The 26,989-nt window shown below is 54.8% G+C and overlaps 2 protein-coding genes across 8 annotated transcripts; one reads left to right on the top strand and one right to left on the bottom strand.

Annotated features, from left to right (window-relative positions):
• Positions 1-135: 135 nt before the first annotated feature.
• CYSRT1 (cysteine rich tail 1) lies at positions 136-7,225 on the bottom strand. The gene is made up of 2 exons (XM_084650047.1): positions 7,034-7,225; positions 136-4,621 (listed from the first exon to the last, which is right to left on the bottom strand). The coding sequence occupies exon 2, from the start codon at positions 4,421-4,423 to the stop codon at positions 4,019-4,021; it is 405 nt and encodes a 134-aa protein (XP_084506173.1). The 5' UTR covers positions 4,424-4,621; positions 7,034-7,225; the 3' UTR covers positions 136-4,018.
• LOC311532026 (uncharacterized protein) lies at positions 4,636-26,442 on the top strand. Of its 7 annotated transcripts, none has more exons than XM_084650041.1 (4): positions 4,636-4,798; positions 19,748-19,863; positions 20,383-20,523; positions 23,827-26,442. In XM_084650041.1, the coding sequence occupies exons 3-4, from the start codon at positions 20,451-20,453 to the stop codon at positions 25,344-25,346; spliced, it is 1,593 nt and encodes a 530-aa protein (XP_084506167.1). In that variant the 5' UTR covers positions 4,636-4,798; positions 19,748-19,863; positions 20,383-20,450; the 3' UTR covers positions 25,347-26,442. The 7 variants fall into 7 exon arrangements, with proteins under 7 accessions (XP_084506167.1, XP_084506166.1, XP_084506172.1 ...); XM_084650040.1 differs by lacking the exon at positions 4,636-4,798 and adding an exon at positions 16,464-16,545; XM_084650046.1 differs by lacking the exon at positions 4,636-4,798 and adding an exon at positions 16,464-16,545 and having other exon boundaries at positions 23,830-26,442.
• Positions 26,443-26,989: the final 547 nt, after the last annotated feature.

Consider the following 26,989-nt stretch of genomic DNA (forward strand, 5'->3'; position numbering starts at 1 on the left):
TAACCCCTATTCCATCCGGAGACATGGAGCGTCCCCTCCCGCTCCCCAGCTGAGCTCCAAACAGACCTGTGGCCTAGGTGACAAAGCAGGGGAGGGGATAGGGGAGCAGAGGAGGTCAAAGAAATAACACAAGTGCTAGATGCAGGTGGAATTACTTTATTCACAGCAACAGGGGCACCGGGAAATGCCAGATTTCTCAGCAGGGCCCAGGCATTGTTCAGCAGCCACCTGAGCCAGCTACAGTGAAATCCGGAATCACCTGCTCCACACGGGCTGGGATGATTGGGGTCCGAGAGCACAGGCGGAGCCAGGGCCCCACTCCCAGCACAGGCGCTCTGTGTAGCAGCAGCACCGCGGACAGCCCAAAGCTTTAGCACAGTTTAGGTGCAATCAATCCAGGTCTGGGTTTTAACCATGTCCAGGGTGAGCCCTGCTGGGAACTGGTTCCTCCCACAGTCGTGTTATAGACAGGACCTCTGCCGCCCACGTGCAGCTGTGCCCCAGCAAGGGCAGTCCTGTAGCCATACAGAGCTGGGAGGAGCAGCAGCATCCAGTCCTGGCAACACAGCTGCATGGCACCCTGGCAGGCAAGCCACAGGCCTCATCCTGAGAGCCCTGGGGTTCTATGGGAGGCATGCGCTGCAGATCCCCTCAGAGATGGGGGCTGGACACCCCATGCAACGCTCTTTACGCTGCAGCTTGTGATCCAGGGACTGGCGACGGTGGATGGAGCGCTCACGCTCGCCTGGCAAGGGACAAACTGGTCTTTGGAAGCACTAGTTGGAGTACAACTGGACTATTGCTCTAGATCACCTGGAGGGGGGGAGTAACGAAGCTGAGGGACAAGAGGCACAGATGGGCTCCTGGGTCACTCCTTGCGGGCGATCCTGGCTCAATGCACTTGGGTGAAGGCCACAACGAGCTGGAGCTCTGCAGCATGGCTCTTTGGTCCCACAGCATGGAACCCCATCCCCCTGGACTGTACGCCCAGCATCCCAGTGACATCCCGTTCCATGGATCTTACACTGCCCCCCTGCTGCAGAGTTCTGGGCTGGAAACACTCCAGGACATTGGCGGGGGGGGAGTTCTGGCAGCTGGGCAGGAGACAGTGGGAGCTTTTGGTACCTGAGGATAGATATCTGGGAGGCAGCTAGGGTTAGGAGCAAGTAAAAATTAGCTGGGTGTTTCTGCCACGGTATGCATCCGATGAAGTGAGCTGTAGCTCACGAAAGCTTATGCACAAATAAATTGGTTCGTCTCTAAGGTGCCACAAGTCCTCCTTTTCTTTTTGCGAATACAGACTAACACGGCTGCTACTCTGAAACCAGTTGAAACACTGACATCATTGGGTTTGAGTCAACACAGCAAGAGGGTGGGCAGGCTGTTCACAACTCTCAGAACTGTTGTTTCAGGCTGTCTTACAGTGAGCCCTCACTGAGTCCCACGGGGAAGGTTTCCTTTATAATCATAAAGGTAGGGTTGGAAGGGTTAGACTTTTATCAGTAAATATCCATGAACATCGATTTCACCATACACACCGAAACGGACCAAAAATATTTCCATTGATAATACTCAAAATTTACAGTTAGCCTTATATCAAAGCAGCATTTTTCTTACATTGCCTACTTACTTTGTACACTTTGACAATTTGTGTTTTATGGTTATAAACCTTTAACTTTTTGAATCTCCTCGTCTACTGTCATTAAATAATTATTGTCTGACCCTCCAATAACTTCCCCTACTGTGAAATTTAAATCAATAAAACTAAAAATGTTCTTTAAAATAACCCTTGATACGATCTGTACAGATTACAAACAAATAAAAGCTGAATTCCAGCCTACAGAACGGTTAGAATCTTCCGAGCCGGGCAAGCTGAGATTCTGCACATAGGGCACTGGGCATGGTCCCTGCCCCCTCCTACAGCACTGCTCAGAGTCAGGGCACTTGCTCCAGAGACAGTGGCAGGGGCTGCTCTCGAGAAGTGATGCAGCAGGTCTAGCAATGGGGCAAGTGCTAGCACAGGGCTCGGGGAGTTTTACCACTGTGCCCCAAACCCCTGCACAGTGATAAAAGCCCCACAGTGCAGCTGCTGTAACAGAAACAGCCCTTTTCTAGAGCAGAAACTCACCTGTGAGGCAGGTGGGAGCAGGCAGCTGCAGCCGCTAGGACCAGCGCTGCATGGGGCTGTTTGTGAAGGACAACAGTGGGTCTGGTTCAGGTTTCACATGCAAATCACTTGGCCTTGCACAGAGCACGCACCACATCTGGCAGGAAAGCCAAGTCTGGGGTGACACTGACAAGCTGTAGAGGGACTGAGCAGCAATCAGCCAGCTGCAGTGCATAGCAAGAGCCACCCAGTGTAAAGGGCAGAGGGGTGCTGCCTCATTCCCTTTACTCATTACCCAACCAGCTGGTGCCCCTCTGCCCGTGCAGAGGACAGCACCGCTACTCCCCGTGGCCCTGCCCCCCACATCAGGGCTGGGGCTTATGCTTTAGGAATTCTCCCAAGGGAACAGACCCAATGACTTCATTACACCCTAGTCCTGGTCATCTGGCAACCCCAGTGGCTTTGAGCCTGGCAGGTCCTGCACGCCCCTTGTCCCACTCCCTCCCCTCCCCATTTCATTCTGCACCCTCCTCTGCAGCCTGCACTAGTCCCACAGCAGTACCGGCTCTAACATCAAAAGCCCTGCACTGGCCAGGCCTCACTGCTCACGTAGAGCAGGGCTGGCCAGCTGCCCCCTCTCCAGACCAAGTTGGGGTCACAAGTGCACAGCCCCTGCCTGTGCGGCAGCAGGCCACCAACCCCTGGAAAGCGGCTCCTGCCAGCCGTGCTTGTCCCCAGCACAGAGGGGTGTGAGGTGTCAGAACAGTCTCCTACCACTATGAGTTCAGACTGAGAGGCCAGTGTGTCCAGCCATGGCACATCCCCAGAGCAGAGCCCAGCACATTCTCCAAGCTGCTTTTTTGTTTGTCCTGGGTGTGTTTCCTTCCTTTGTCAGGAGGGTGAGCAGCCAAGGACTGGCAGAATCCTCATTCCAGCCTGCTTAGCAAACAGAGTTTGTACCTCTCAACCACGTTGGTCAGGGGTGTGAGCGTTACCTACCCAGTTCCACCAGCCCAAGTCCTAGTGTGGACACAGCTAGAGTAGGATCCAGGCGCTTCGTACAGTAGAGCTCATTCCCTTTCCCCTACCGGAATGCTAGGCCAGTATGAACACCTTTCCCCCAGTCTAACTGCAGCCACACTAGAGAATTGTACCATGACTGTCATGTGTAGACAAGGCCTTGGTTTGCAAGGCCATTTCCCCACAGAATCAAGAGGCACACAGCCTTCACAGCTAGGCAAGACTGTTCCCAGCATGCCCCAGCCACAAGGAGGAGCAGTGGGAATCCACAAGCACCCCTAAAACACTGCTCAGCCCCCCACAAGCTCAGGTTCTTGCTTCTCCAATGGGTGAAACCCTGGCATGTCTTTGTCTGAGCGGGGGTCAGCACGGCTGCATGGCCTGTTGCATCAGGGCTGTTCCCCAGCACAGACAGTCAGCGGGAGCAAGCGGTCGTGTTTCCACCACAGGGCACTGCACAAGGCACTCCAGGCTTCATCAGCATGTCTTGAAACTCCCCCAGGGCCTGGCCACGATGCTGGTAGCACATCACTGCTACATGCCCATCACCGAGGTACCTGATCTCACTTTCCATAGGATAAACAAGGTCTAGAAAGCCGCCCTGCGACCAGGGCAAATATAGTCACACCTCACCCCATACCTCAGCATCCCTGAGAAAGCCAAAGACCACTGAGAGTCTCAGGAGACTGCAAGGCTGCTGTTGGCTCCGGTTGCCCCCATAGGCATCCCACAGTTCCTGCTAGGATGGGCACCATAGCTCTGGGGCTGCCCATCCCAGACCCCTTGCTGCAGTTCTACCAGCAGGATCCCACCTCCTTAAGGAGGCTGGCTCAGGGTGACATCTCAGCAGGGTGCCAGTCTGGACGTGGCAAGGGGTCAGGGCTTGTGGCGTTAGGAGACGACACAGCAGCATTTCCGGCAGCAGGGGCAGTACTTACAGCAGCCACGGTCCGTGCCCACCCCAGGACTCTTCTGGTGCTTGTCTAGTTCGATGGTGTACAGCGGGGCTGAGGAAGCCCCGTTCAGCAGCTTCAGGCTGGCATAAGGGTTATATGGCTGGGCCCAGGACTCCTGCGTCATGACTTTTGAACCATCCGAACTATCCAGTGGCACCGATTTACTGGCACCATTCAGCTGCTCTACGGCTGGGTAGGTGGGCACGGCCCCAGGATTAACAATGACAGTGGGCGAGGGCAGCTCCTCCCCCAGGTAGCGCTTAATGAAGCTGTTCTTGAGCTGACCTCGTGGAATATTCACGCTGGCATAGGGGTTCTCAACCGTGATGCCACGCTCCATGTTCCCCCCACGCAAGGCAAGCTGTCACAGGCCCTCTCTTGCTGCAGCGCCTCCAGCCACCTGGCAAACTATGGCAGAGGGAGCAAAGTCTGTGCTAGCAGCAAATCTGTACCACGCCCATCCACAGGGCAAGCAGACCCAGGCCAACGGGCTCAGCCCCAGCTCAGTTCTGTGGGCAGCCGCAGATCTTCCCAGCTCCTAGAAGAGAGAGGCTCCATTAACCCAGGAAGGGGGTGGGCAGGTCACTGGGCAGGTCTGGGCAGCTCCAAAGGAACCATGGCAGCAGTGACAGAAGCTCTTCACAGGGGTGTCCAGCTCCTAGGGGCCAGATGTGCATAGCACGGGCCAGGCTGCTCAGCTGAGCCCACAGGGCAGGTAAGAATCATAGAATATCAGGGTTGGAAGGGACCTCAGGAGGTCATCTAGTCCAACCCCCTGCTCAAAGCAGGACCAATCCCCAACTAAATCATCCCAGCCAGGGCTTTGTCAAGCGAGAGACTGAGCCCTTCGCCCCAAACTCCAGCCAAACCCAGCCCCAGCAGCAAACAGTGGGCACGGAGAATGTGCCAGGAGCTTTGAAATCACTGCCCTGGGCCCAGTCTGCAGGTGCTGGGGGGTGGAGAGGGTCCCTGGGAACAGCCAAGGGCTCCACTGGCAGGTGCCGGGTTCTGAGGGAGGGGAGGAGAGAAGGGGGCCAAGTGCCGGATGGGGGGGGTGAGAGAAGGGGACTAGATGTCAGGTACAGAAGCGGAGAGAGAAGGGAGGCAGGTAAAGGGACATGCAGGGGGAATAGAAGGGGGCCAGGTTCCAGGGGAGGACAGAAGAGAAGGGGGCCAAGTACTGGATGTGGGGGAGGGGGGTGATAGTGGGGGCCAGGTGTTGGGTGCGTGGGGGGGTTAGAAAAGAGGGGCTGGGTGGGGGAGAGAAGGGGCCCAGGTGCTGGCTGGGGGGGGGGCGGTAAGAAGGGAGCCAGGTGCCAGGCGGGCGGGAGGGAGAGAGAAGGGGGCCAGGTGCCAGTCGCGCGGGGGTGGGGGGAGAGAGAAGGGGGCCAGGTGCAGAGCGGGAAGAGAGAAGGGGGCTAGGTGCCGGCCTGTGGGGGGGGGGGAAGAAGGGGGCCAGTGCCTGCCGGTAGGCCAGGAAAACAGGCAGAGAGAGAAGGGGGCCAGGTGCCAGTCACGAGGGGGGGGGCGGAGAAGAGAGAGAAGGGGGCCAGGTGCCTGCCAGCCAGCTGGAAAACAAGGCAGAGAGAGAAGGGGGCCAGGTGCCGGTCGCGGGGGGTGGGGGGGAGAGAAGGAGGCCAGGTGCCGGTCGCGGGGGGTGGGGGGGAGAGAAGGGGGCCAGGTGCCGGTCGCGGGGGGTGGGGGGGAGAGAAGGGGGCCAGGTGCCGGTCGCGGGGGGTGGGGGGGAGAGAAGGGGGCCAGGTGCCGGTCGCGGGGGGGGAGAAGGGGGCCAGGTGCCGGTCGCTGGGGGGGGAGAAGGGGGCCAGACTGCGGGGGGGGGAGGAGAGAAGGGGGCCAGGTGCCGGTCACGGGGGGGGAGAAGGGGGCCAGACTGCGGGGGGGGGAGGAGAGAAGGGGGCAGGTGCCGGTCGCGGGGGGGGGAGGAGAGAAGGGGGCCAGGTGCCGGTCGCGGGGGGGGGAAGGGGGCCAGACTGCGGGGGGGGAGGAGAGAAGGGGGCCAGGTGCCGGTCGCGGGGGGGGGGAGGAGAGAAGGGGGCCAGACTGCGGGGGGGGGAGGAGAGAAGGGGGCAGGTGCCGGTCGCGGGGGGGGGAGGAGAGAAGGGGGCCAGGTGCCGGTCGCGGGGGGGGGAAGGGGGCCAGACTGCGGGGGGGGAGGAGAGAAGGGGGCCAGGTGCCGGTCGCGGGGGGGGGAAGGGGGCCAGACTGCGGGGGGGGGGGGGAGGAGAGAAGGGGGCAGGTGCCGGTCGCGGGGGGGGGAAGGGGGCCAGACTGCGGGGGGGGGGAGGAGAGAAGGGGGCAGGTGCCGGTCGCGGGGGGGAGAAGGGGGCCAGGTGCCGGTCGCTGGGGGGGGAGAAGGGGGCCAGACTGCGGGGGGGGGAGGAGAGAAGGGGGCCAGGTGCCGGTCGCGGGGGGGGGAAGGGGGCCAGACTGCGGGGGGGGGGGAGGAGAGAAGGGGGCCAGGTGCCGGTCGCGGGGGGGGGAAGGGGGCCAGACTGCGGGGGGGGGAGGAGAGAAGGGGGCCAGGTGCCGGTCGCGGGGGGGGAAGGGGGCCAGACTGCGGGGGGGGGGAGGAGAGAAGGGGGCCAGGTGCCGGTCGCGGGGGGGGGAAGGGGGCCAGACTGCGGGGGGGGGGAGGAGAGAAGGGGGCCAGGTGCCGGTCGCGGGGGGGGGGAAGGGGGCCAGACTGCGGGGGGGGGGGAGGAGAGAAGGGGGCCAGGTGCCGGTCGCGGGGGGGGGAAGGGGGCCAGACTGCGGGGGGGGGAGGAGAGAAGGGGGGGCCAGGTGCCGGTCGCGGGGGGGGGAAGGGGACCAGGTGCGGGGGGGGGGGAGAGAAGGGGGGGGGCCAGGTGCCGGTCGCGGGGGGGGAAGGGGACCAGGTGCGGGGGGACCCAAGCAGGCCCGGGTGTGGGTTCCCCTCGGGGCCACTCACCGCCCCTCGGGGCCGCCCCCTCCGCCGGACGCTCCTGCCGGCGGCGGCTGCTGCAGGCTCCGAGCCCCGCGATCTGTGCCCGGAACCGCCGCCGCTTCCTCCTGCTGCCCTGCAGCCGCACCCCAGGCGGGGCAGGGCTCGGCCAAGGACAGGGCGGCTGCCCCGGGCCGGCCCAGCCTCCCGAACACCCTCCTCCTGCAGCCCCGTGCCTCGACACCCCGCGACACCCCTTCCCTTGGCCCCGCCCCTCACCCCATCAACCCCCTGCCCCATAGCCCCTCTAGCAACACCCCAGCCGAGCCCCCCACACCCCCAAGCCCAACTTCTGCCCCCAGCCCAGCTCCGGACACCTCCTGGCCTCGCTCCCAACCTCCCGGCCCAGCAGCCTCCTCTCCCACCTCCTGACCCCCAGGCCTGCGCCCAGACCCCCCCTCCAGCCCAGGCTATGGCGCCCCCGCGCTCCCCCCACCCCTCCCCACTTTCTGAGGATGTACAAAGAAGTCCAGAGTCGACGGCTGTTGACATTCGTCCAGAAAGGGGTCCTCTGGGCTGTGCGTCAGCCCTTTGCTTGTCCCTACTGATCTCAGCCCCGCCATGGCCTGTTGGCGCCAAGCGTGGCGGAGAAGTGGCCAAGAACTGGCGCAATGGCTAGTTGTGGAAGGGGTGTTTTTAGAAGTAATGGCCATGTCCCTGTTCTCGTCCAGAACCCAGCCTTCCTCCTGCAGCAGAGGATGAAGAACCCTCCTGTATGGCTACATGCCAAGAATTGCCCTTTTTCAACATGGCCGCCATTGCTGGTATTCTCAATGGAACTGGTGCCACAGGTTGCCCTTAATAAAGATGGTTACTGCCAGCCTTCCCCTCCCTCCCTCCCCCTCTGTGCTTCCTGAGGGAGCTGGTGGCCATTTTGAAGAAGGTCCTTTTTCGTGGCATTCTCTGCAGAAGAACATGCCCCCAGCCTTCGTCCTGTTTTCAAAATCTACTTGTTGCACCACATCCACTGCACAGGGACTGCAGGAGGTCTGGAGACACTGCAGGATAGGGAAGGGGGAAAGAGGTGGGTGGGTGCCCATACAGGGACCGTGCAGATGGGGAGGGGGAGCAGTGATGTGCACTCCTGCTGCTCTGGTGCAAAGCAGCTTTAAGCACCTCACAACTGGCCAGTGCTCTCTGTGCTACTCTACGGTGGAGTCTCCTGTCACAGATCGTGTCCTATTTTCCTATTTTGATTTAATTTAAATTGGTAAAAAATGGGTTTAGCCCTTGTCTACAAACAAAAGTTGTACCCCTTTAACTCTACGCACAGAAAGAACAGGAGGACTTGTGGCACCTTAGAGACTAACATATTTATTTGAGCATAAGCTTTCGTGAGCTACAGCTCACTTCATCGGATGCATTATGCTCAAATAAATTGGTTAGTCTCTAAGGTGCCACAAGTACTCCTTTTCTTTTGGCAAATACAGACTAACACGGCTGCTACTCTGAAATCTACCCACAGAGTTAAGCTGGTACAACCCCTGCAGTGTGGATGCAGTTATACTGGTATAGCGGTTTCTGGTTATTCCTGTGTGGAAAGCGGAATGAGCTCTACTGCAATATGGCACCTTGATACCAATCTCACTGCATCCACAGTAGGGGACTGATTTAACTATTTGGGTAGAGTAATATCCCCTGACAGAAATAGTTCTCCCAGTATCAAGTCTGTGTGTAGAGCAAGCCTAAAGCTACATTCAAACAGGACACTTCGTCCGAAATGAGCATTCATCCACAGACAGAATGACTAAGGGTGTGAATTAAAATCCATTTGGGGGATGGCGTTGGCTAGTGTGGTAACCAGTCCTTACCTAGGCTTGGTCAACGTTAAAAGCTACAGGAGCTAAAGGTGTGACATGAAATGATTTAACTGGATGTAAATTTGTGTGAGGGCACTATGCTACCGACTTTCTAGAGGTCTGGCTTGTGTTGATAGATATTTGGGACCAAGCTAAGCCACTATAATTGCTCTTACACTGATAGAAGAGTGTCCTCCCAGAGGTTTGCATCAGTGTAAATTGGGTTTTAATTTGGTTTCAGTTACACTAGTGAATTAGTAAGGCCTCTGGGGCAGGGACCATCTTTATTGTGTATGGCTAGAGCCCAGTGCAGAGAGGTGTTGATTCCTGACAGGGCCTCTGGAACTACTGCAGTAGAAATAATTCATGCTAATAATGCAAGTTTCCCTGGTCTCTGGTCACAGAGTCACTTTGGCTGGATAAGCCTTCCAGATAGTCACTTGGGCCATGCACTGGTATCCACGGAAGGCCTCTGGGGTGATGACACTCACCTTCCTGTGCTGACAACCTGAGTTGGGAATGCGCAGGGATCCTTTCTGTAGCTCTGATCTCACTACTGCAGCCAGCCTCCAAAGTCCACTGCATCCCTTGCGTTAAAAGGGTTTGAAGCTGCTGGCTCCATCAGTGGGAAGCAGAAGGGAGGTAATGATGTCACTGCCTTTTTGTATCTACACTGCTTTAGAACATAAGAACAGCCATACTGGGTCAGACCAAAGGTCCATCTAGCCCAATAATCTGTCTTCAAACAATGGCCGATGCCAGGTACCCGAGAGGGAATGAAAAGAATAGGTAATCATCAAGTGATCCATCCCCTGTCAGCCATTTGCAACTTCTGGCAAACAGGCTAGGGACACCATCCCTGCCCGTCCTGGCTAATAGCCATTGATGGATCTATCTATCCTCCATGAACTTATCTAGTTCTTTTCTGAACCCTGTTATAGTCTTAGCCTTCACAACATCCTCTAGCAATGAGTTCCACAGGTTGACTGTGCGTTGTGTGAAAAAATACTTCCTTTTGTTTTTTTTTAAATCTATTGCACATTAATTTCATCTGGTGACCCCTAGATCTTGTGTTATGAGTAAGGGTGTGTGTCTGCCACGGAAGTCACAGATTCCATGACTCTCCGTGATTTCTGCAGTGGCCAGTGCTAGCTCAGGGGCTGCCTGAGCTGGTCAGCCCCTGGGCCAGCAATAGCAGCAGCAATTTGGGTATGTGGGAGGGCGCTCGGGGCTGGAGTGCGGGGCGGCGCTTACCACAGGGGGAGGGCTCCCCAGCTCCGACCAGCATGTCCGTGCAGGCATCACCCCCACAGCTCCCATTGGCTGCAGTTCCTGGCCAATGGGAGCTGCGGAGCCGGGGCTTGTGGCAGGAGCAGCATGCGGAGCCCCCTTGGCTGCCCCTCCCCCTAGGAGCTGCAGGAACATGCCTGTCGGAGCTGGGTAGGGAACCTTCCAACTCCGCCAATCCTCCCCCGCAGCAGCAGCAGCAGGGGTCCTGGGCTGCGCGCTGCCCGCCCCCCACCAGCACCAGCAGGGTCCTGGACTGCACACCGCCGCTCACACACACTCCCCACCAGCGCCAGGGGCGGGGCTTCTGGGCCAAGCACCACCACCCACCCCCACTAGGCACCAGTGAAGGTCCTGGGCCACCCCCACAGCACCCTGGACCACCCCCAAAGAGCACTTGGGACCCCCAGCCCAAGTTTTAGTTATGGGTATATAGTAAAAGTCATGGACAGGTCACAGGCTGTGAATTTTTGTTTACTGCCCTGTGACCTATCCATGACTTTCACTAAAAATACACGTGGCTAAAACGTAGCCTTAGTTATGAGAAGGAGTAAATAACACTTCCTTATTTACTTTCTCCACGCCAGTCATGATTTTATAGACCTCTATCATATCCCCCCTTAGTCGTTTCTTTTCCAAGATGAAAAGTCCCAGTCTTATTACTCTCTCCTCATACGGCAGCCGTTCTATACCCCTAATCATTTTTGTTGCCTTTTTCTCTATCTTTTCCAATTCCAATATATCTTTTTTTGAGATGGGGCGACCACATCTGCACGCAGTATTCAAGATGGGGTCGTACCATGGATTTATATAGAGGCAATATGATATTTTCTGTCTTATCGATCCCTTTCTTAATTATTCCCAACATTCTGTCCACCTTTTTGATTGCTGCTGCACATTGAGTGGATGTTTTCAGAGAACTATCCACAATGACTCCCAGATCTCTTTCTTGAATGGTAACAGCTAATTTAGACCCCATCATTTTATATGTATAGTTGAAATTATGTTTTCCAACGTGCATTACTTTGCATTTATCTAATTTCATTGCCATTTTGTTGCCCAGTCACCCAGCTTTGAGAGATCCTTTAGTAGCTCTTCACAGTCTGCCTGGGACTTAACTAACTTGAGTAGTTTTGTATCATCTACAAATTTTGCCACCTCGCTGGTTACCCCTTTTTCCAGTTAATTTATGTATATGTTGAATAGGACTGGGCCCAGTACAGATCCCTGGAGGACATCAGGCTCAGTACAGATCCCTGGAGGACACCACTATTTATCTCTCTCCATTCTGAAAACTGACCATTTATTCCTACCCTTTGTTTCCTATCTTTTAACCAGTTACCAATCCATGAGAGGACCTTCCCTCTTATCCCATGACAGCTTCCTTTGCTTAAGAGCCTTTGGTGAGGGACCTTGTCAAAGGCTTTCTGAAAATCTAAGTACACTATATCCACTGGATCACCCTTGTCCACATGCTTTTTGACCCCTTCAAACAATTCTAGTAGATTGGTGAGGCATGATTTCCCTTTACAAAAAACATGTTGACTCTTCCCCAACAAATTATGTTCATCTGTGTTTCTGACAATTTTGTTCTTGACTATAGTTTCAGCCAGTTTGCCCGGTACTGAAGTCAGGCTTACAAGCCTGTAATTGCCGGGATCACCTCTGGAGCCCTTTTAAAAAATTGATGTCACATTAGCTATCCTCCAGTCATTTGGTACAGAAGCTGATTTAAATGATAGGTTACAGACGACAGTTAGTTGTTCTGCAATTTCACATTTACGTTCCATGGGTGAACACCATCTGATCCTGGTGACTTATTACTGTTTAGTTTATCAATTTGTTCCAAAACCTCCTGTAATGACACCTCAATCTGGAACAGTTCCTCAGATCTGTCACCTAAAAAGAATGGCTTAGGTTTGGGAATCTCCCTCACATCCTCAGCCATGAAGACCAATGCAAAGAATTCATTTAGTTTCCCCGCAAAGACCTTATCATCCTTGAGTGCTCCTTTAGCATCTCGATCATCCAGTGGCCCCACTGGTTGTTTAGCAGGCTTCCTGCTTCTGATGTACTTAAAAAAAAATTTTGCTATTACTTTTTGAGTCTTTGGCTAGCTGTTCTTCAAATTCTTTTTTGGCCTTTCTAATTATATTTTTACATTTCATTTGCCAGAGGTTATGCTCTTTTCTGTTTTCCTCACTAGGATTTGAGTGGTGAAGTGGTGAAGTTCACTAGTGGTGAAGTACTGGAATGGGTTATCTAGAGAGGTGGTGGAATCTCCTTCCTTAGAGGTTTTTAAGGTCAGGCTTGACAAAGCCCTGGCTGGGATGATTTAGTTGGGGATTGGTCCTGCTTTGAGCAGGGGGTTGGACTAGATGACCTCCTGAGGTCCCTTCCAACCCTGATATTCTATGATTCTATGATTTAACTTCCACTTTTTAAAGAATGCCTTTTTGCATCTCACTGCTTCTTTTACTTTGTTGTTTAGCCACGGTGGCACTTTTTTGTTTTTTAATTTGGGGTATACATTTAAATTGAGCCTCTATTATGGTGTCTTTAAAAAATGCGGAGGCCATGATGCCAGGAGGCAGTGCTGTCTCTGTAGTGCCAGGAGGCAGTGCCCAGGCCATGGCACTGGGGGGCAGAGACGTCTCTATCATGACGGGGCAGTGCCAAGGCCATGGTGCCGGGGACACAGTGCTGTCTCTATGGCACCCCAGGGCAGTGCTGTCTCTGACGTGGTTGGGCGCAGTGTAGAGATGGTGGCGCTGTGGGGCAGTGCAGAGGCCATGGCGCCGGGGGGCAGTGCAGAGACCATGGTGCTAGCAGGTGGGATTCACAGAAACCAAGGCCAGAAAGGACCACTGTGATCATCTAGTCCAGGGGTGGCCAACCTGGGGCTCCGGAGCCACATGGGGCTCTTCAGAAGCTAATATGCGGCTCCTTGTCTAGGCACCGACTCCGGGGCTGGATCTACAGGCGCCAACTTTCCAGTGTGCCGGGGGGTGCTCACTGCTCAACCCCTGGCTCTGCCACAGGCCCTGCCCCCAACTCCACCCCTTCCTGCCCCCTCCCCTGAGCCTGCCGTGCCCTTGCTCCTCCCCCCCTCTGCCCCCAGCCTCCTGCATGCCACGAAACAGCTGATCAGGAGGTGCGGGGGAGGGAGGGGGAGGTGCTGATTGATGGGGCTGCTGCTGGGTGGGAGGTGCTGGGAGCGGGGTGGGGAGCTGACGGGGTGGGGGCTGCTGACATGTTACTGTGGCTCTTTGGCAATGTACATTCGTAAATTCTGGCTCCTTCTAATCTGACCCCCTGTATAATGCAGGCCAGAGACCTGCCCCACAATCATCCCTAGGGCAGATCTGTTAGAGAAACAGCCAAGCTAGATTTTAAAACGGTCAATGATGGAGAATCCAGGGATCCAGCACAGGCACCTTCCTTGTCCCTGCTACTCCTCTCCTCTGCCCTATGCTGCCAGGCTGAGAAAATCGGAGACTCCGGGTCCCCTCACCCTCCACACCCAGACAATTTTCTAGGTTGCAACAGGCCATAAACATTTTAAAATGGGTCCTGAGCCCGAAATGGTTGAGAACCACTGCTCCAGGCTATTTCAAACATAGTGTATCAAGTAGAACAGGTTACAATAGTGACATGCTGTATATTTTAGGGAATTAGAATACAGGAACTCTATTGACTATGTGACAAGCTTCAGAGTGGTAGCCGTGTTAGTCTGTGTCAGCAAAAATAATGAGGAGTCCTTGTGGTACCTTAGAGACTAACAAATGTATTTGCTTTCAGAGTAGCAGCCGTGTTAGTCTGTATCCACAAAAAGAACAGGAGGACTTGTGGCACCTTAGAGACTAACAAATTTATTAGAGCATAAGCTTTCGTGAGCTACAGCTCACTTCATTGGGTGCATAGAATGGAACATATAGTAAGAAGATATATATATACATACAGAGAAGGTGGAAGTTGCCATACAAACTGTGAGAGGCGAATTAGTTCAGATGAGCTATTATCAGCAGAAGAAAAAAACGTTTGTAGTGATAATCAAGATGGCCCATTTAGACAGTTTACAAGAAGGTGTGAGGATACTTAACATGGGGAAATAGATTCAATATGTGTAATGACCCAGCCACGCCCAGTCTCTATTCAAACCCAAGTTAATGGTATCTAGTTTGCATATTAATTCAAGCTCAGCAGTGTCTCATTGGAGTCTGTTTTTGAAGCTTTTCTGTTGCAGAATTGCCACCGTTAAATCAGTGGGTTCTAACCCACGAAAGCTTATGCCCAAATACATTTGTTAGTCTCTAAGGTGCCACAAGGACTCCTCGTTATTTTTATTGACTATGTATTTCTCAGCACTGGTCTGCTCACTGCCCCCTAGGAGCTGTCTTAGGAACTGACTGTATTACCTCTTCAGTAACCAAGTGGTACCAAGGGTATTTTCACCTGTCCTTTTCTGCCAGGTGAAGGCACCTGTAGGAGTGAGGGTCTGCTGGGGCCTCATGCGGTGCTAGAGCTTATAGGTGCCTATAGGAGTGCGGAGCACCTCCTGGACTCGGGTCCGAGCTTGCAGTACCCCACATACCCAGGGATCCACAGAGTTTGGGGACCCAGAGTCTTTGTCACATCCCCATGGGGTGGGAGGCAGCTACAGAAAATACAGGAAATGCTGAAAGGTGAAGCCCTCCAATGTGGACATAGGGCCAAAGAGAGAGAGAGAGAGAGAGAGCACAAGACAAGCCCTCTACCACTTAATTATTTCTATTTCAGTAGCTCCTTGAGACCCGGTATCTGCCCCCAAAGGGTTTGAACGCTAAGCACACGGTGAGACAACAACAGAGGGATACAACAGATAAATGGGGGAAGACAAGCTAACAGCAAAGCCATCATAATAGTGCCGCAGCACCAGGATGCCCAGTGCCCGCCATTGGGTGCCATCCCAGCAGGGAGGAGTTGTAAGGAGGGATTTGGACAAGGACATTGGTGGCTTTGTGGAGAGCACCTACTATGCAAGGGATTTGGTCTGGTCCTGATCCTGGCTGCTCTGGAGGGTTCTTTACTGATCACTAGGGCCCCCCACTCTTCTTGTGTTCTGGGAGTCTCTGAGGAACCATCTTCTGGAGCAGCAGGATTGCATTCAGGAGGTGGTTCCTCATCTTTCTGCTGCTTGCTGCCTCCTCCCTTGGTGAGGAGGAGGAAAATCTCTCTCCCTTGGAATGGGCATCATGCTAAGCAGCTTTCCAAATATATTTGTGTCTGTAACTGGATCCAGGGTGGTAACCATGTTAGTCTGTATCAGCAAAAACAACAAGGAGTTCTTGTAGCACATTAGAGACTAACAAATTTATTTGGGCATAAGCTTATGCCCAAATAAATTTGTTAGTCTCTAATGTGCCACAAGTACTCCTCGTTGTTGTAACTGGATCCTGATCCTTCACAGCTAGAGGAACTAGTCTGGGAGATCAGTTACCTGTTCCAGGTAACCTGAGAAGGCAAGTGGAAGCCAAAGGAATAAGAATCAGAATGGGTGCTGGGTGCGAGGAAGATGGTCCCAGGGAAGTGACTGGGAGGGAGAAGGTGAAGGAAGGCCCAGGCCGTTATTCTTTTAAGGGCCTGGGACCTTGAGCCTTGCAGGGTGGGTGAGGAAAAACTCCCTGTGCTGGTTCGGAGAGATGTTTGGGGCAATTAGACCCTCTCGGGAAGGGTCAAGGAGTGATCAGGTGGGTGACAAAAAACAGGCTGAGAGGCTTAGTCAGAGACTGCTTAGTGAAGAACTCAGCCAGGGCCCAGCTGCAACAAGAAGGGCTGTGAACTCCTGAACTTAAAGGGAGAGTTTGCAGGCCTTGCAAGGGATTGTGGAGCCCCAAACCTAAGGGGTGGGAATATCAATTGGGTTCTTTTGGGAGCTGGATGTTGTTTAATACAGCGGACACCGGGAGAGGGGGGACACTGTTTAATGACAGGGGGTGGAAGTAGGTTATTCCTGATACTTGGTGGGAAACTGAGGCCAGGGCTGGCGGTGGTGAGCCCTGCCGCAGGTGGGCATGTCCGGAGACCGCCCCGCTCTCCTGCAGGGTGACTGGTGGGGTTGGGCAGCGAACGCGCCCCTTTAGCCCAGGCTGCCTGGGGCCGTCGCCTGCCCTCTGGGGATGTGGAGGCTGGCGGCCTGGAGGCTCCCTGCCTCAGCTGCGGCCGGCGAAGGGGGCCGGGGCCGGGGCCGGGGCCGGGGCCTAGGGCGCTCCCCAGCGGCGGGGCCGGTGTCACGGCTCCCCGGGCCGGCCGAACTACGTTTCCCACAGGCCCTTGCGCCGAAAAGCCGCTTCCCCGGCGCGTCCCCGGGCCCCGCGCACCCTGCGGCCCGGGCTGGCTGCGGAGCGGGCTCAGGTGAGTGCTGTGGCCGGGCCAGGGGGCGTGGAGCCGGCCAGCGCAGGCGGGCCCCGCGATCCATCGCTGCGTGCCCCGGGCGGCCGGCACGGCACCGCCGGGGCCTGGGCCGGGCTTGGGGGCCGGGGGCTGGGCCGGGGGCCGGGGCCGGGGCCGGGCGGCGCGCTGCGGCACATCCCGTCTGGCTACGCTGTGGTGTTCGGAGCGGCCAGCCCGGCCCAGTGGATGGGGCTCGGCCCGGGTCTGCCACTGACCAGCTGGGTGACCTCAGGCCAGTCACTTTGCTGTTCTGTGCCTCAGTTTCCCCACCTGCCCCACGGCTCACGCGAAGGGACGGGTGGTCAGCACTGGTCTAAGGCAGCCCTCACCTGGCTGCGTAAGGGTGGGAGGTTGCCCGGTTCTGCTCCCATTGAAAGCAAACTCCCACTGACGTGAGAAGCCTTGTGTCACTTCACAAGTGTAAAGATGGTGGCCACTTTTCCCCTATTCCATTTCCAGCTTGTTATATTTTGCCTATGTAAATTTATCCTCCTCCTGCCCCCCCCCCCCACCCCGCACTTTCAATTGGATATGTGAATTTTGCCTTTCTGTCCCAGTGTTGCTGTGAACAGTAGTTGCTGTGTTTCGCCTCAGAGGTAGCTACACTGCTGTATAATGGGGTCTCTAAAAATATGGACCAGATATATCAACCCCGCATCTGGTGGTGGCCTTGCCTGCTCTAGGGAGAAAGGGAACCAGTCTGTCCTTCAGAGCTATGTTGGCCTGCTGCAAGGACTACACTCACCACTTACAAACCCCTGGAGCTTTCTCTCACAAGAAACATGCCCAAAGCCCTTTCCCTGGATAGGTAGGTAAACTGTAGGCCTAAGAAGAGCGATTCATGGATTCTAAGGCCAACAGGATCCATTCTGACCCAATCGAGGAATATCAGCCAAATCACCCAGTCTGTTAAAGTTGTGGGCCAGCAGTGAAAGTGTCACTTCAAAAGGTAAACTTTGCAGCTGGTGCAGAACATTCCCTTTTAAGTAGGGCACTTACTATTGCCTGTACATGTAATATGTGGGTTTTTTTATGTAAATGCTTCCTATGCAACCTCCTGTTCTCTGCTCAATAATGTGCCTCGGCCCTCTCCAAGTCAGCCCAGTGTATCCAGCCACTCACAGTACTGCAACTTTCTGATGCAGTGGGTTCTAGCCCATGAAAGCTTATGCCCAAATAAATGTGTTAGTCTTTAAGGTGCCACAAGGACTCCTCATTGTTTTTTCTAAGTAGAATTACTTGGGGAAAAAAAATTCTCTTTAAAGCAATAGACAACCAGGCTACTCAGGTCCAAAGCCATGCATGCTTACTGCCTAAAACGCAGAAGGGCATGTTGTACCCATTAATAACTGCTGTTTAAAATCCTCCTGAGATGATATTGGAATAAAAAGAGTATCATCATCATGAGATGACATCATTGTTTTTTTTCCACAAATACAGAACTGAAATATTTATTAAACCCTTCTGGCTTTTCTGCATTATTATTGATACTTCTACCATTTACATCTACTAATGGACCAATACCATTGTTCTTTTTGTTCCTGATATACTTTAAAAATTCCTTCTTATTGTCCTTAACTCTGCTGGCCATAGATTTCTCCTTGTGTCTCTTTGCTTCCCTTAGTAGTTTCCTACACTTCCTAGCTTCTGATTTATATTCAATACTATCCATTTCCCCCTTCTTCCATTTGTTGGCTTTTTGTGCATCCAGTAAAGTGTCTTAAACAATTCCCAGTTGTTTTTCACGTTTTTCTGATTAAATTCTTCCTCCCAGCTGATTTCTCATTTGTTTGCAGATTTGTGAAACTCATCCTTTTAAAGCATTAAGTATATATATTGCTGTTTTGAACTTTTTGCACATTTAAAATGTGATCAGGTTGTGATCACTTGCATCTAAGCTACCATTAACTTTTAGTTCCAGATGAGAGGCTCTGAGTCATCTTGGGGGAAAGTAAAGGCAGCCCAAGGCAGAAGGTGTTCTTCTGAGACAGAGCTGGCTGGCAGCTGGAACTATGTTTTTGGGGCAGTGTGTATGCATTAATAACAGTGGGGAATGTGACTGCCAACTCAAGCTGCTGAGATCCTGAGCTGACCTGCTTTTAAATCTGCCTTCCAGGAAATCTGCAGCTCATTCCTCTTGTCCTTTGAGCCTGGTCTCCCTTCCTCTCACCCACAGCACTGAGAATACCTCCCTTTTCTGAGGTTTTGCTTCACCAAGGGCAGCCCAGACTTTACAGGCTTCTGTCCCTATAAGAGATGGGGCACTGTCTCCCCATGTCCTGCGCCACACCTCTCCCACTGACCCCTCCCCAACTCCACACTCATTGGCAATAAAGGTGCTACTGTCCTTTCAGGGGGCTGCCCTCTCTCCATAGCCTGCTGCAGCCCAGTCCCAGCCCAGCAGGCCCATCTCCTAGGCAGCCTCTTCTCTGGGCCTTGGTCCCAGCAGCCATTTCTCCCCCCGGGTTCCTTCCTACCCTCATCCTTCCTCCCCCATACTGCCTATGCTCCTGCTAGGATATCTCACCATCAGTGCTGCCAACCTGAAGAGAGAAAAAATCCTGAGATGTTCTGGATGACTGTGTTGTGTTGTAGGGTTGGACTGCCCTGCCCACCCCTGAGGGCAGGGGACAATCAGTGCTGCCATGCTCCTAGCTGGATTGGTTGAGGGGATTTTGGCCCCTGCTGCAGGAGCTCTTGCTCCACATCTGCCCTTCCCTGCCCAGCAATTAATTCTGCCCCAATCTGCCTCGCTCCCCTGTGCCTGCGGGATCCTAGAGATGTCTGATTGCTCCCTCCAAGAGCCCCCCGGCAGTAGCCCCCGGTCCCCATAGCTGGATGCCTGGCGTCCATGCCATCTCTCCAGGGTCGCCCCAGGAGAAGAAACCTGGGTAGTGAGTTTGTAGGTGTTAAATGCAGGGCTCAGCTGCCTGGAGCAGGGAAAGAAGTTGGTTGCAGTGAGGCCTGGGCCCTGGGGGGCTCTGGCACTGTCTTCCTGGCCTTTTGGCTGCATTTTTGGGACTCAGCCTGGCCTCAGTACTCCAATTTCAAGTGTGTTTTCAAGCTGCTGGCTCTGCTCCTCCTTCTCCATCCCTGGCCCAGGCACCTGGGGCCAGGGGCAGCACTGGGGGAAGATGTTGCATGGGGCTATCTGTTGTTTCAGGTGCTGCTGGTTTCGCTGAGATGCCTGTCATTCTTGGAGGCTGAGTGGGCTGTTTGGCCAAAGGGCAGAGGCCCTCTCCATCATTCAGGAGAATGACCGGACTCTGCTCTCTCAGGGTAGGGGATTGATTTTACTCAGACCTCTTCTCAGTGACATGCATGGGTCGACTCCAGCTCATACATCTTCCCTGACTCCTTACGTTTTGTGGTGATATGTGCCCGTAAGAGCCCCTGGAGACTGGGGGGGTCTGACGCTGTCCCATCAGTGACATTAAGCTTTGGGCTCACTCAAGGATGGTAAAGCACCAGGAAAGGGTGTGGGGGCTGTAGATGTGACCCCTGAACAGAAATCCCTTGTGCTCACCTTAGAGCTTCCTGGGGAAAGGCCAGGTGTGTATGTGTATCGGTGTTTTCATGCTCCCGTTAATTCCCTTCTCCCACCCCTCGGACTCCAGGTCCCCTGTCCTGGGGAGGGCCTGAGCTCTGGGCAAGGTTAGAAATGAGAAACTGACTAATAGTGGTGTTCTGCTGCGTGTGGGGTCCCTGTGGGACTTAGCACATCTCCCAGCAGGTGCCTTACTTTTCCTGACGTCTCCAAGCATTTTCCCCTCCATTCAGGCTGCATTTCTCCTCCAGCACAGGATTTGGAGTTTGTAACCTGCTGCCCATTTCCTTTCCCCTGAGGAGGATTTGTGATCTCCTGGATGGAACGAGAGGAAGAGCTGCAGGTCCTGGATCCCCAGGACTTGGAGAAAACAGATATCCCAAGGCTCACAGGTGAGGGCTAAAAGCTAAATCAACTCAGGAACCATCGGTGCATGAACCCAAAAGCGGGAAAGCCAAGAAGAGCTGAGCTGTCACTTTCCTGCCCCATCCCACCAGTCTCTTGTGCAAGGGCTGAAGCCTGCCATCAGAGTAAGGATCTGGCTGTGACACTTAGCCACCTTCCTGCAATGGGGCTTTTCTGCTTGATTAGACATTGTGATCAGCCTGGAATTAGAGAATCACAGATGAAAGCCTCATTTAGTGGCAGGTCTGGTTCAGCAACTCAGTGTTCACCCATGAGAAACTTTACAGAAACAAGAGGTTAAGGGCAGAGACTGCTACATTCCTGGCCATCATCCAGTCACATACGGTGCTCTCTGAACAGCCCCTCCCAAATGCTATACAAGGCTCTTCCCCTTCCACCTCCAGTAGATACCTCAGAGCAGCGCTTCCCCCAGCTTCATCCAACTCCCGCTTTACCACACAGCTTTCACTCCAAGCCTGGTACTAAGAGACCTTCACACCATCCTGTGGGTAACTCTGTTGTGCCTGAACGCTGCCCAGGTTGTATGAGAGCGCGAGCTGGCTGGTGAAGGGGGACGTGCTGCTTTTCGGTGTCTGATAGAGGTGGACGGGAGCGCTGGACAGTGCTGCTGACAGTACTGTAGTGAGCCTGAGTCAAGGACAGGGAGCGCTGTAGTTCATGTAGTCCCCTTAATGCCGGGAACAGGGAAGAGACATCGGTCTTGCTCTTTATTCCTATCAGAGATGTCATGATTTTGGTTGGAAGCCAGCTCTGCCCTCTGCAGGGGTTGGGAGGAAAGGTCCTCCGACAGTGCAGAAAACCAGCTGTGTATTCTCCACCAAGTGAGCAGCACCATATTGGAAGCAAAAGGCTGGACGGCTTCTGTCAGGAGTCAGTCTTGTGAAGAAAGTGGGGGATGAGGAAGGGAACAGCCAGCTGGCCCCTTCCTCCTGAGCAGGATTTTCAGGGGGAGAGGTTTTCATGCTGCATCTTCTGGGTTGACCATCTTCTGGCAAGAACCTCCATACTCTGCAGTGCTGCCAGGAAGGGAGGAAGAAGGGGAAGTATGGAAGGGGGGAAGAGAAGCCTAGGGGGTGAGGGAGATAGGGGAGGGGGTAAGAACAAAGTGGTTGAAGGGCAGGAACTCGGGTTGGGGAGGGTAGCAGGGGGAAGGGCAGGAGCCATGGCAGAAGAGGTGGGTATAGGAGCAGAGTTGGGGGACAGGGCAGGAGCTGGGGAGGGACAGAGACCATTTGAGGGGACTGAGGCATCGGGGATCTGTGAGCCCTATAGCATCCCCAGGAGCCCTGAGCCTCGTCCCATTCTCGGTTTTCACGGGACCTCTGCCTGTCAGAGCACAGGATGGACAGTCCTGTCCCTGCCTCTGATGCACAGTTCCTGTGTGATGGGCAATCAGATAAACCAGCATTTTCATAGGTGGCCACTGTGTGTTCCGCATTTTCTGGGTGCCCAATTGAGACACCTGGGGCTGGAGCTGCAGCAGTGCTGAGCACCCCCAGCTGCAGCTGATGTAAATGGGGGCTCTGCCATGAACACACAGTGCTGTAACTTGCTGAGTACTCTGAAAAGTCAGGCCCTCGACATCCCAAATTGGGCACCCACAGTGAGTTGACATTGACACCTTTGGTCTCCGTTCCCCAGGTGTAAAATGGAGATAATTCCTCCTACCTCAGAGCTAGTGTTATACCACCATTCATGAATTAAGGCAGTCCTTGAAATCAATGGACGTTTGGCGCCTAACTACCCTTGAGGATTGGGCCTAAGCTGCTGCCATGAGAGCAACCTAGAGAAGCTTGTGAAGAAATGAATAATTCTATATTTGGGCAGGGTTTGGACGGGGTCGTATAGTACTGCATAGGGCCACACACTGGCTGATGAGGGAAAGAAGAAATACTGAAGTACCTGTTCTCTGAGCACCTTCTGTCCCACACACTGAATGAGGCAGGATCCTGTGGGAAAAATAGCATTGGGTCACGTAATTAAAGACTGTCTCCTAGTGCATACGCCCCAGGGGGCAGGGTAAGGCTGCCAAGCAACCTTCATTCTGCCATTTCCTAACTTCTGTGGGGTTGACTCTGCAACCTTAATGGTTTGTTAATGTAGTTTAGACATATTTATAAGCCCTTTCCAGGCGCCCTGTCCCGTTAATTAGAACACATTTTGCACAATACAGTAGGAAGAGCAGCTCATCATTCCAGGGCTGACTGGGGACAATAAATAAATCTCTCTCTCCCCAGAAGCCTGGAATGGAGACAGGCATTGCAGGCTCGCAAAGCCAGGCTCTGGTGGGTCCCAAAGAGAGCAAGGTCCAGCACTGCTGGAGGCCATCCCAGAGGTTCCGTCAGCCCTTCCTCCTCATCCGTATTGAGGGGCTCCACCTGCAGTGCCTGTGTGCGTGGCTCTCAGCTACGGCCCTGTGGCTGCCTAGGGCTTTAGAGAGTAACGCCACCCCTCAGATTCCAGCTGGAAGCCTGACGGAGCAGAACTCAAGAGATGGGCTAGTGCTTCTCAGGGGTGGAAGCTGCCAGGAGAGGCAAGGGGAGGGCCAGGAGAGACCATCCCGAGGTGTGCTGTAATATCTGGGGCATGTGTCTCAGCTGGATGGGAAGCGGGTGTGTAATTGGGCACAAGAAGGCAGCTTGCCTTGTGTGGTGTGGGCACTTCATGGCGCAGAGGAGCGTGCACAGGAGGCAGGGATCTCAGGACTGAGCAAATGTTGGGGCAGACATTCCCAGCCTGGAATGAGCCTGTTCCAGAAGGAAGGTGAAAGGGGCTTGGTGTTGAATGTCTCTTCGACCCAGAGCTCTTCCCAAGTCCTGAGGGGGCTCTGGGAGGACTCTCATCCTTGCTCTGGGTGTTAAGACATGATGTTGGCCTGTGCGCTGTCTTGGGAGGCTGTACAAATCAGCTGCTGATGTTCAGTCTTCTACACTAGGAAGTTGCTGTGTGTTCACTTTAGGAGTGAAAACCCATTTAGTGAAACTGGTGCAAACTCCTGTGTGTGGACGCTCTGATTTTGCTTTGAGTGCCTTAAAACCTATGCCTAGTTGACTTAAGCTAGACTGAAATAAGCACATTCACACAGCCTTTGGCACAGGTGTGACCAAATAGATTTTGGATCACATCTTAAGTTAGACAGGTGCCACTCTGTGTGTAGACAAGGCCTCAAACGGGCTGAACCCCCTTGCCTGTGTCTGCATGCTACCCCTCCCCCCCCAAGGTTGCCTTGGCACATGGGCTGAGTCATGGCCAGATTCTCTTTGTTCCAGCAGTAGATGGATTTTTGGGTGACAATGTGGTGGAGACGCCTGATCCTGAGAAAACTGATCTGCATGGGACACTGCTAGGGGGATCCAGCGGGGCCCTTCTCCAGAGTCCCAAGAGTGACTGCGAGGCAGGCTGGGAATGGCAAGGCCCTCCGAGCCAACACACCCCCGGTGAAGGAGCTACAGGGAATCACCATGATGCTGCTGCCCCACCAAGAGCCTTCACAGGGGATAAGCCCTATAAATGCAGCGAGTGTGAGAAGGGCTTCAGCCAGAGCTCTGACCTCATCCGGCACCTGCGCACCCACACGGGCGAGCGCCCCTACCAGTGCCCGGACTGCGGCCGGGGCTTCGGCGACAGCTCCACCCTGCTCAAGCACCGTCGCGTGCACACGGGCGAGCGCCCCTACAAGTGCACTGAGTGTGGCAAGGGCTTCATCCTCAGCTCCTACCTCATCCAGCACCAGCAGGTGCACAGCAGGGAGAAAGCCCACAGGTGTGCCAGCTGCGGGCGCTGCTTCGGCCAGAGCTCGGAGCTGGCTCAGCACCAGCGCGCCCACCTGGGCGAGCGCCCCTACCAGTGCAGCGAGTGTGGCAAGGGCTTCAGCCAGAGCTCGGACCTCATCCGGCACCAGCGCACCCACACGGGCGAGCGCCCCTACCAGTGCCCGGCCTGCGGCAAGGGCTTCGGCGACAGCTCCACGCTCATCAAGCACCAGCGCACCCACACGGGCGAGCGGCCCTACGTGTGCCCGGCCTGCGGCCGGGGCTTCGGCGAGAGCTCCACCCTCATCAAGCACCAGCGCACCCACACGGGCGAGCGGCCCTACGTGTGCAGCGAGTGCGGCAAGGCCTTCAGCCTCAGCTCCACGCTCTTCAAGCACCAGCGCACCCACACGGGCGAGCGGCCCTACCTGTGCAGCGAGTGCGGCAAGGCCTTCAGCCTGAGCTCCAACCTGCTGCAGCACCAGCGGGCCCACTCCGGGGAGCGCCCCTTCGCCTGCGCCCAGTGCGGCAAGCGCTTCGCGCAGAGCTCCAACCTGCTGCAGCACCAGCGGGCCCACTCCGGGGAGCGCCCCTTCGCCTGCGCCCAGTGCGGCCGCCACTTCAGCCTGAGCTCCAACCTCGCCCAGCACCAGCGGGCCCACTCCGGGGAGCGCCCCTTCGCCTGCGCCCAGTGCGGCAAGCGCTTCGGCCTGAGCTCCAACCTGCTGCAGCACCAGCGGACCCACACCGGGGAGCGCCCCTTCGCCTGCGCCCAGTGCGGCAAGCGCTTCGGCGACCGCTCCACCCTGAGCAAACACCAGCGGGTCCATGTGGGGCGGTGCCTCTATGCCAGTGCACCGTGCACCCAGGGTTTTGGGGACAGCGCCACGCTCCTGCAGCAGCCGCACACCCACCGGCATGAGCAGCCCCGCCAGCGCGCCCAGTGCAGCAAGGCCTTCAGCCAGAGCTCTGGCCTGGCCCAGCACCAGCATGCTCACAAGGACTGGCCCCTCTGTGCCATCGCGCCCTGCCCCTAACCTCAGCCATCAGGTCCTGGGAAGCGCCAAGGGGCCCTGCCCCCAACCTTGGCCGTCAGGCCCCAGGGAGGGAAACATCCACCCAAGGCCCTGCAGCCCTCTGGCAACACCATAGCAGCATGGGACAAAGGCAGACCTCAGGCAGCCAGCCTTGGGCTCAGTGTCCCAGTGACTGTCCCCATGGGCTGTGCCCCCATTGGCTGGCATGCACTGATCACCTGCAGGCTACCAGCGGTGCACTCCCAGAAGCTGTGCAGGAGCAGAGGGAAGTTCAGGCTTCAGCCATGCAGAGCTACTAACTCCTGCAGAGCTGGCTGCGAGAGAGGCCCGACATGCAGCAGCACATCCTACTGCACATTGCAATTCACCCCGGGGCACTGCCCCAACCAGACACATCCCTCTAGGAAATTGGGTAAGAACCTGTTCAAACGCTGTGGGTCTCAAAGGTCGACTCACGCACAGACATCGGCATTGGCTTATGAGAGAATGGACAGAGATCATCTAGTGGAATGAAGCAGGCAGGGTGAAACTAATTCCCACTTCCCAGCAATAACGGGATAAAACTAAGAAAAAGAAAATCTAGGCCAAACACTGGGGGAAAACTTTTGCCAGTGAGATCCGTTAGGCTGTGGGTCATTTCCCCAGCTAGGGGGCTGGGGCCCCATCTCTTGAGTTATTTAAAACTGAACTGGATAAAAAGAGCTTTCTTTAGAAGTCACACACACAAAATTGTCTCTAAATGCAGGGAAGGAATTAGGCCAATCCCACACGGCATGACTCAGGATGGCAGCTGCTGTCCACCTCCAATGTGAAACCCTTGTAGGGTGTCAGAAAGGTCAGCAGAGTCGGGAGAGACTATCGTCCAGTGGCATTTTGGTAAGAATTGGAAAGGACCTGCTCATTCATGTGCAGTCAGTGAGGTGACACAATTTGGGCCGGAGGTTTCTGACCTGGAAGTAAAAATTTGTTCTCTTTATTCTCATTCTTTTTCTGTGTCCTTCCCAGACAATGTGTGGTTCTGTGTGAGATGTTTCTGTGAGGTCTGCATTAGAGCTGTTTAATGTATATACAGTAAAGAGACTTGTTACATTTTAAAGCACAGAGCTGATTTTAATTTTTCCCCAGTACCTGGGAATCCTTTCTTTCTATCATCTCCATCATTTATATTCCCTGAGAGCCCCAAAGTATGCCAGATATATATGTCAGACCTAGAAGAAAACAGGCCCCTTCCCCAGTGAGTTCAGAAGACTCTCTTAATAGCTCTGACCCAACCCCCAGAGCAGACACCTGGCCTTTGGACCCTGCTGGGACACTGGCTCACCAGTATTTCTGGGAGTTGCTAGAGGAGGTGGTGGTGAGAGTAAGCAGGCCATTTGGAGGATCCCTGCTGCTCCAGCCAGTGAAAGTGTTATACCAATAAAATAAAAACCAGCAGGATCTTATTAAAGGGGAAAAGACAAAATACCACATTTATTGTGAATACAGAAAGAATCATAGTAAGCAGTTAGTTATAGCTATAACATTCCATTCAATCTCATATTTATTCACACACACACATGTTATCATAGTTACCAGGCTTAGAGTTGCTCATGCCAAGCCACTGGCCAGGTGGCCTGGACATGAGGAGGGAGCAGGGCCTAGTC

This window comes from Lepidochelys olivacea, assembly GCF_965140295.1.
Source record: "Lepidochelys olivacea isolate rLepOli2 genome assembly, chromosome: 16".
Lineage (NCBI taxonomy): Eukaryota > Metazoa > Chordata > Testudines > Cheloniidae > Lepidochelys > Lepidochelys olivacea.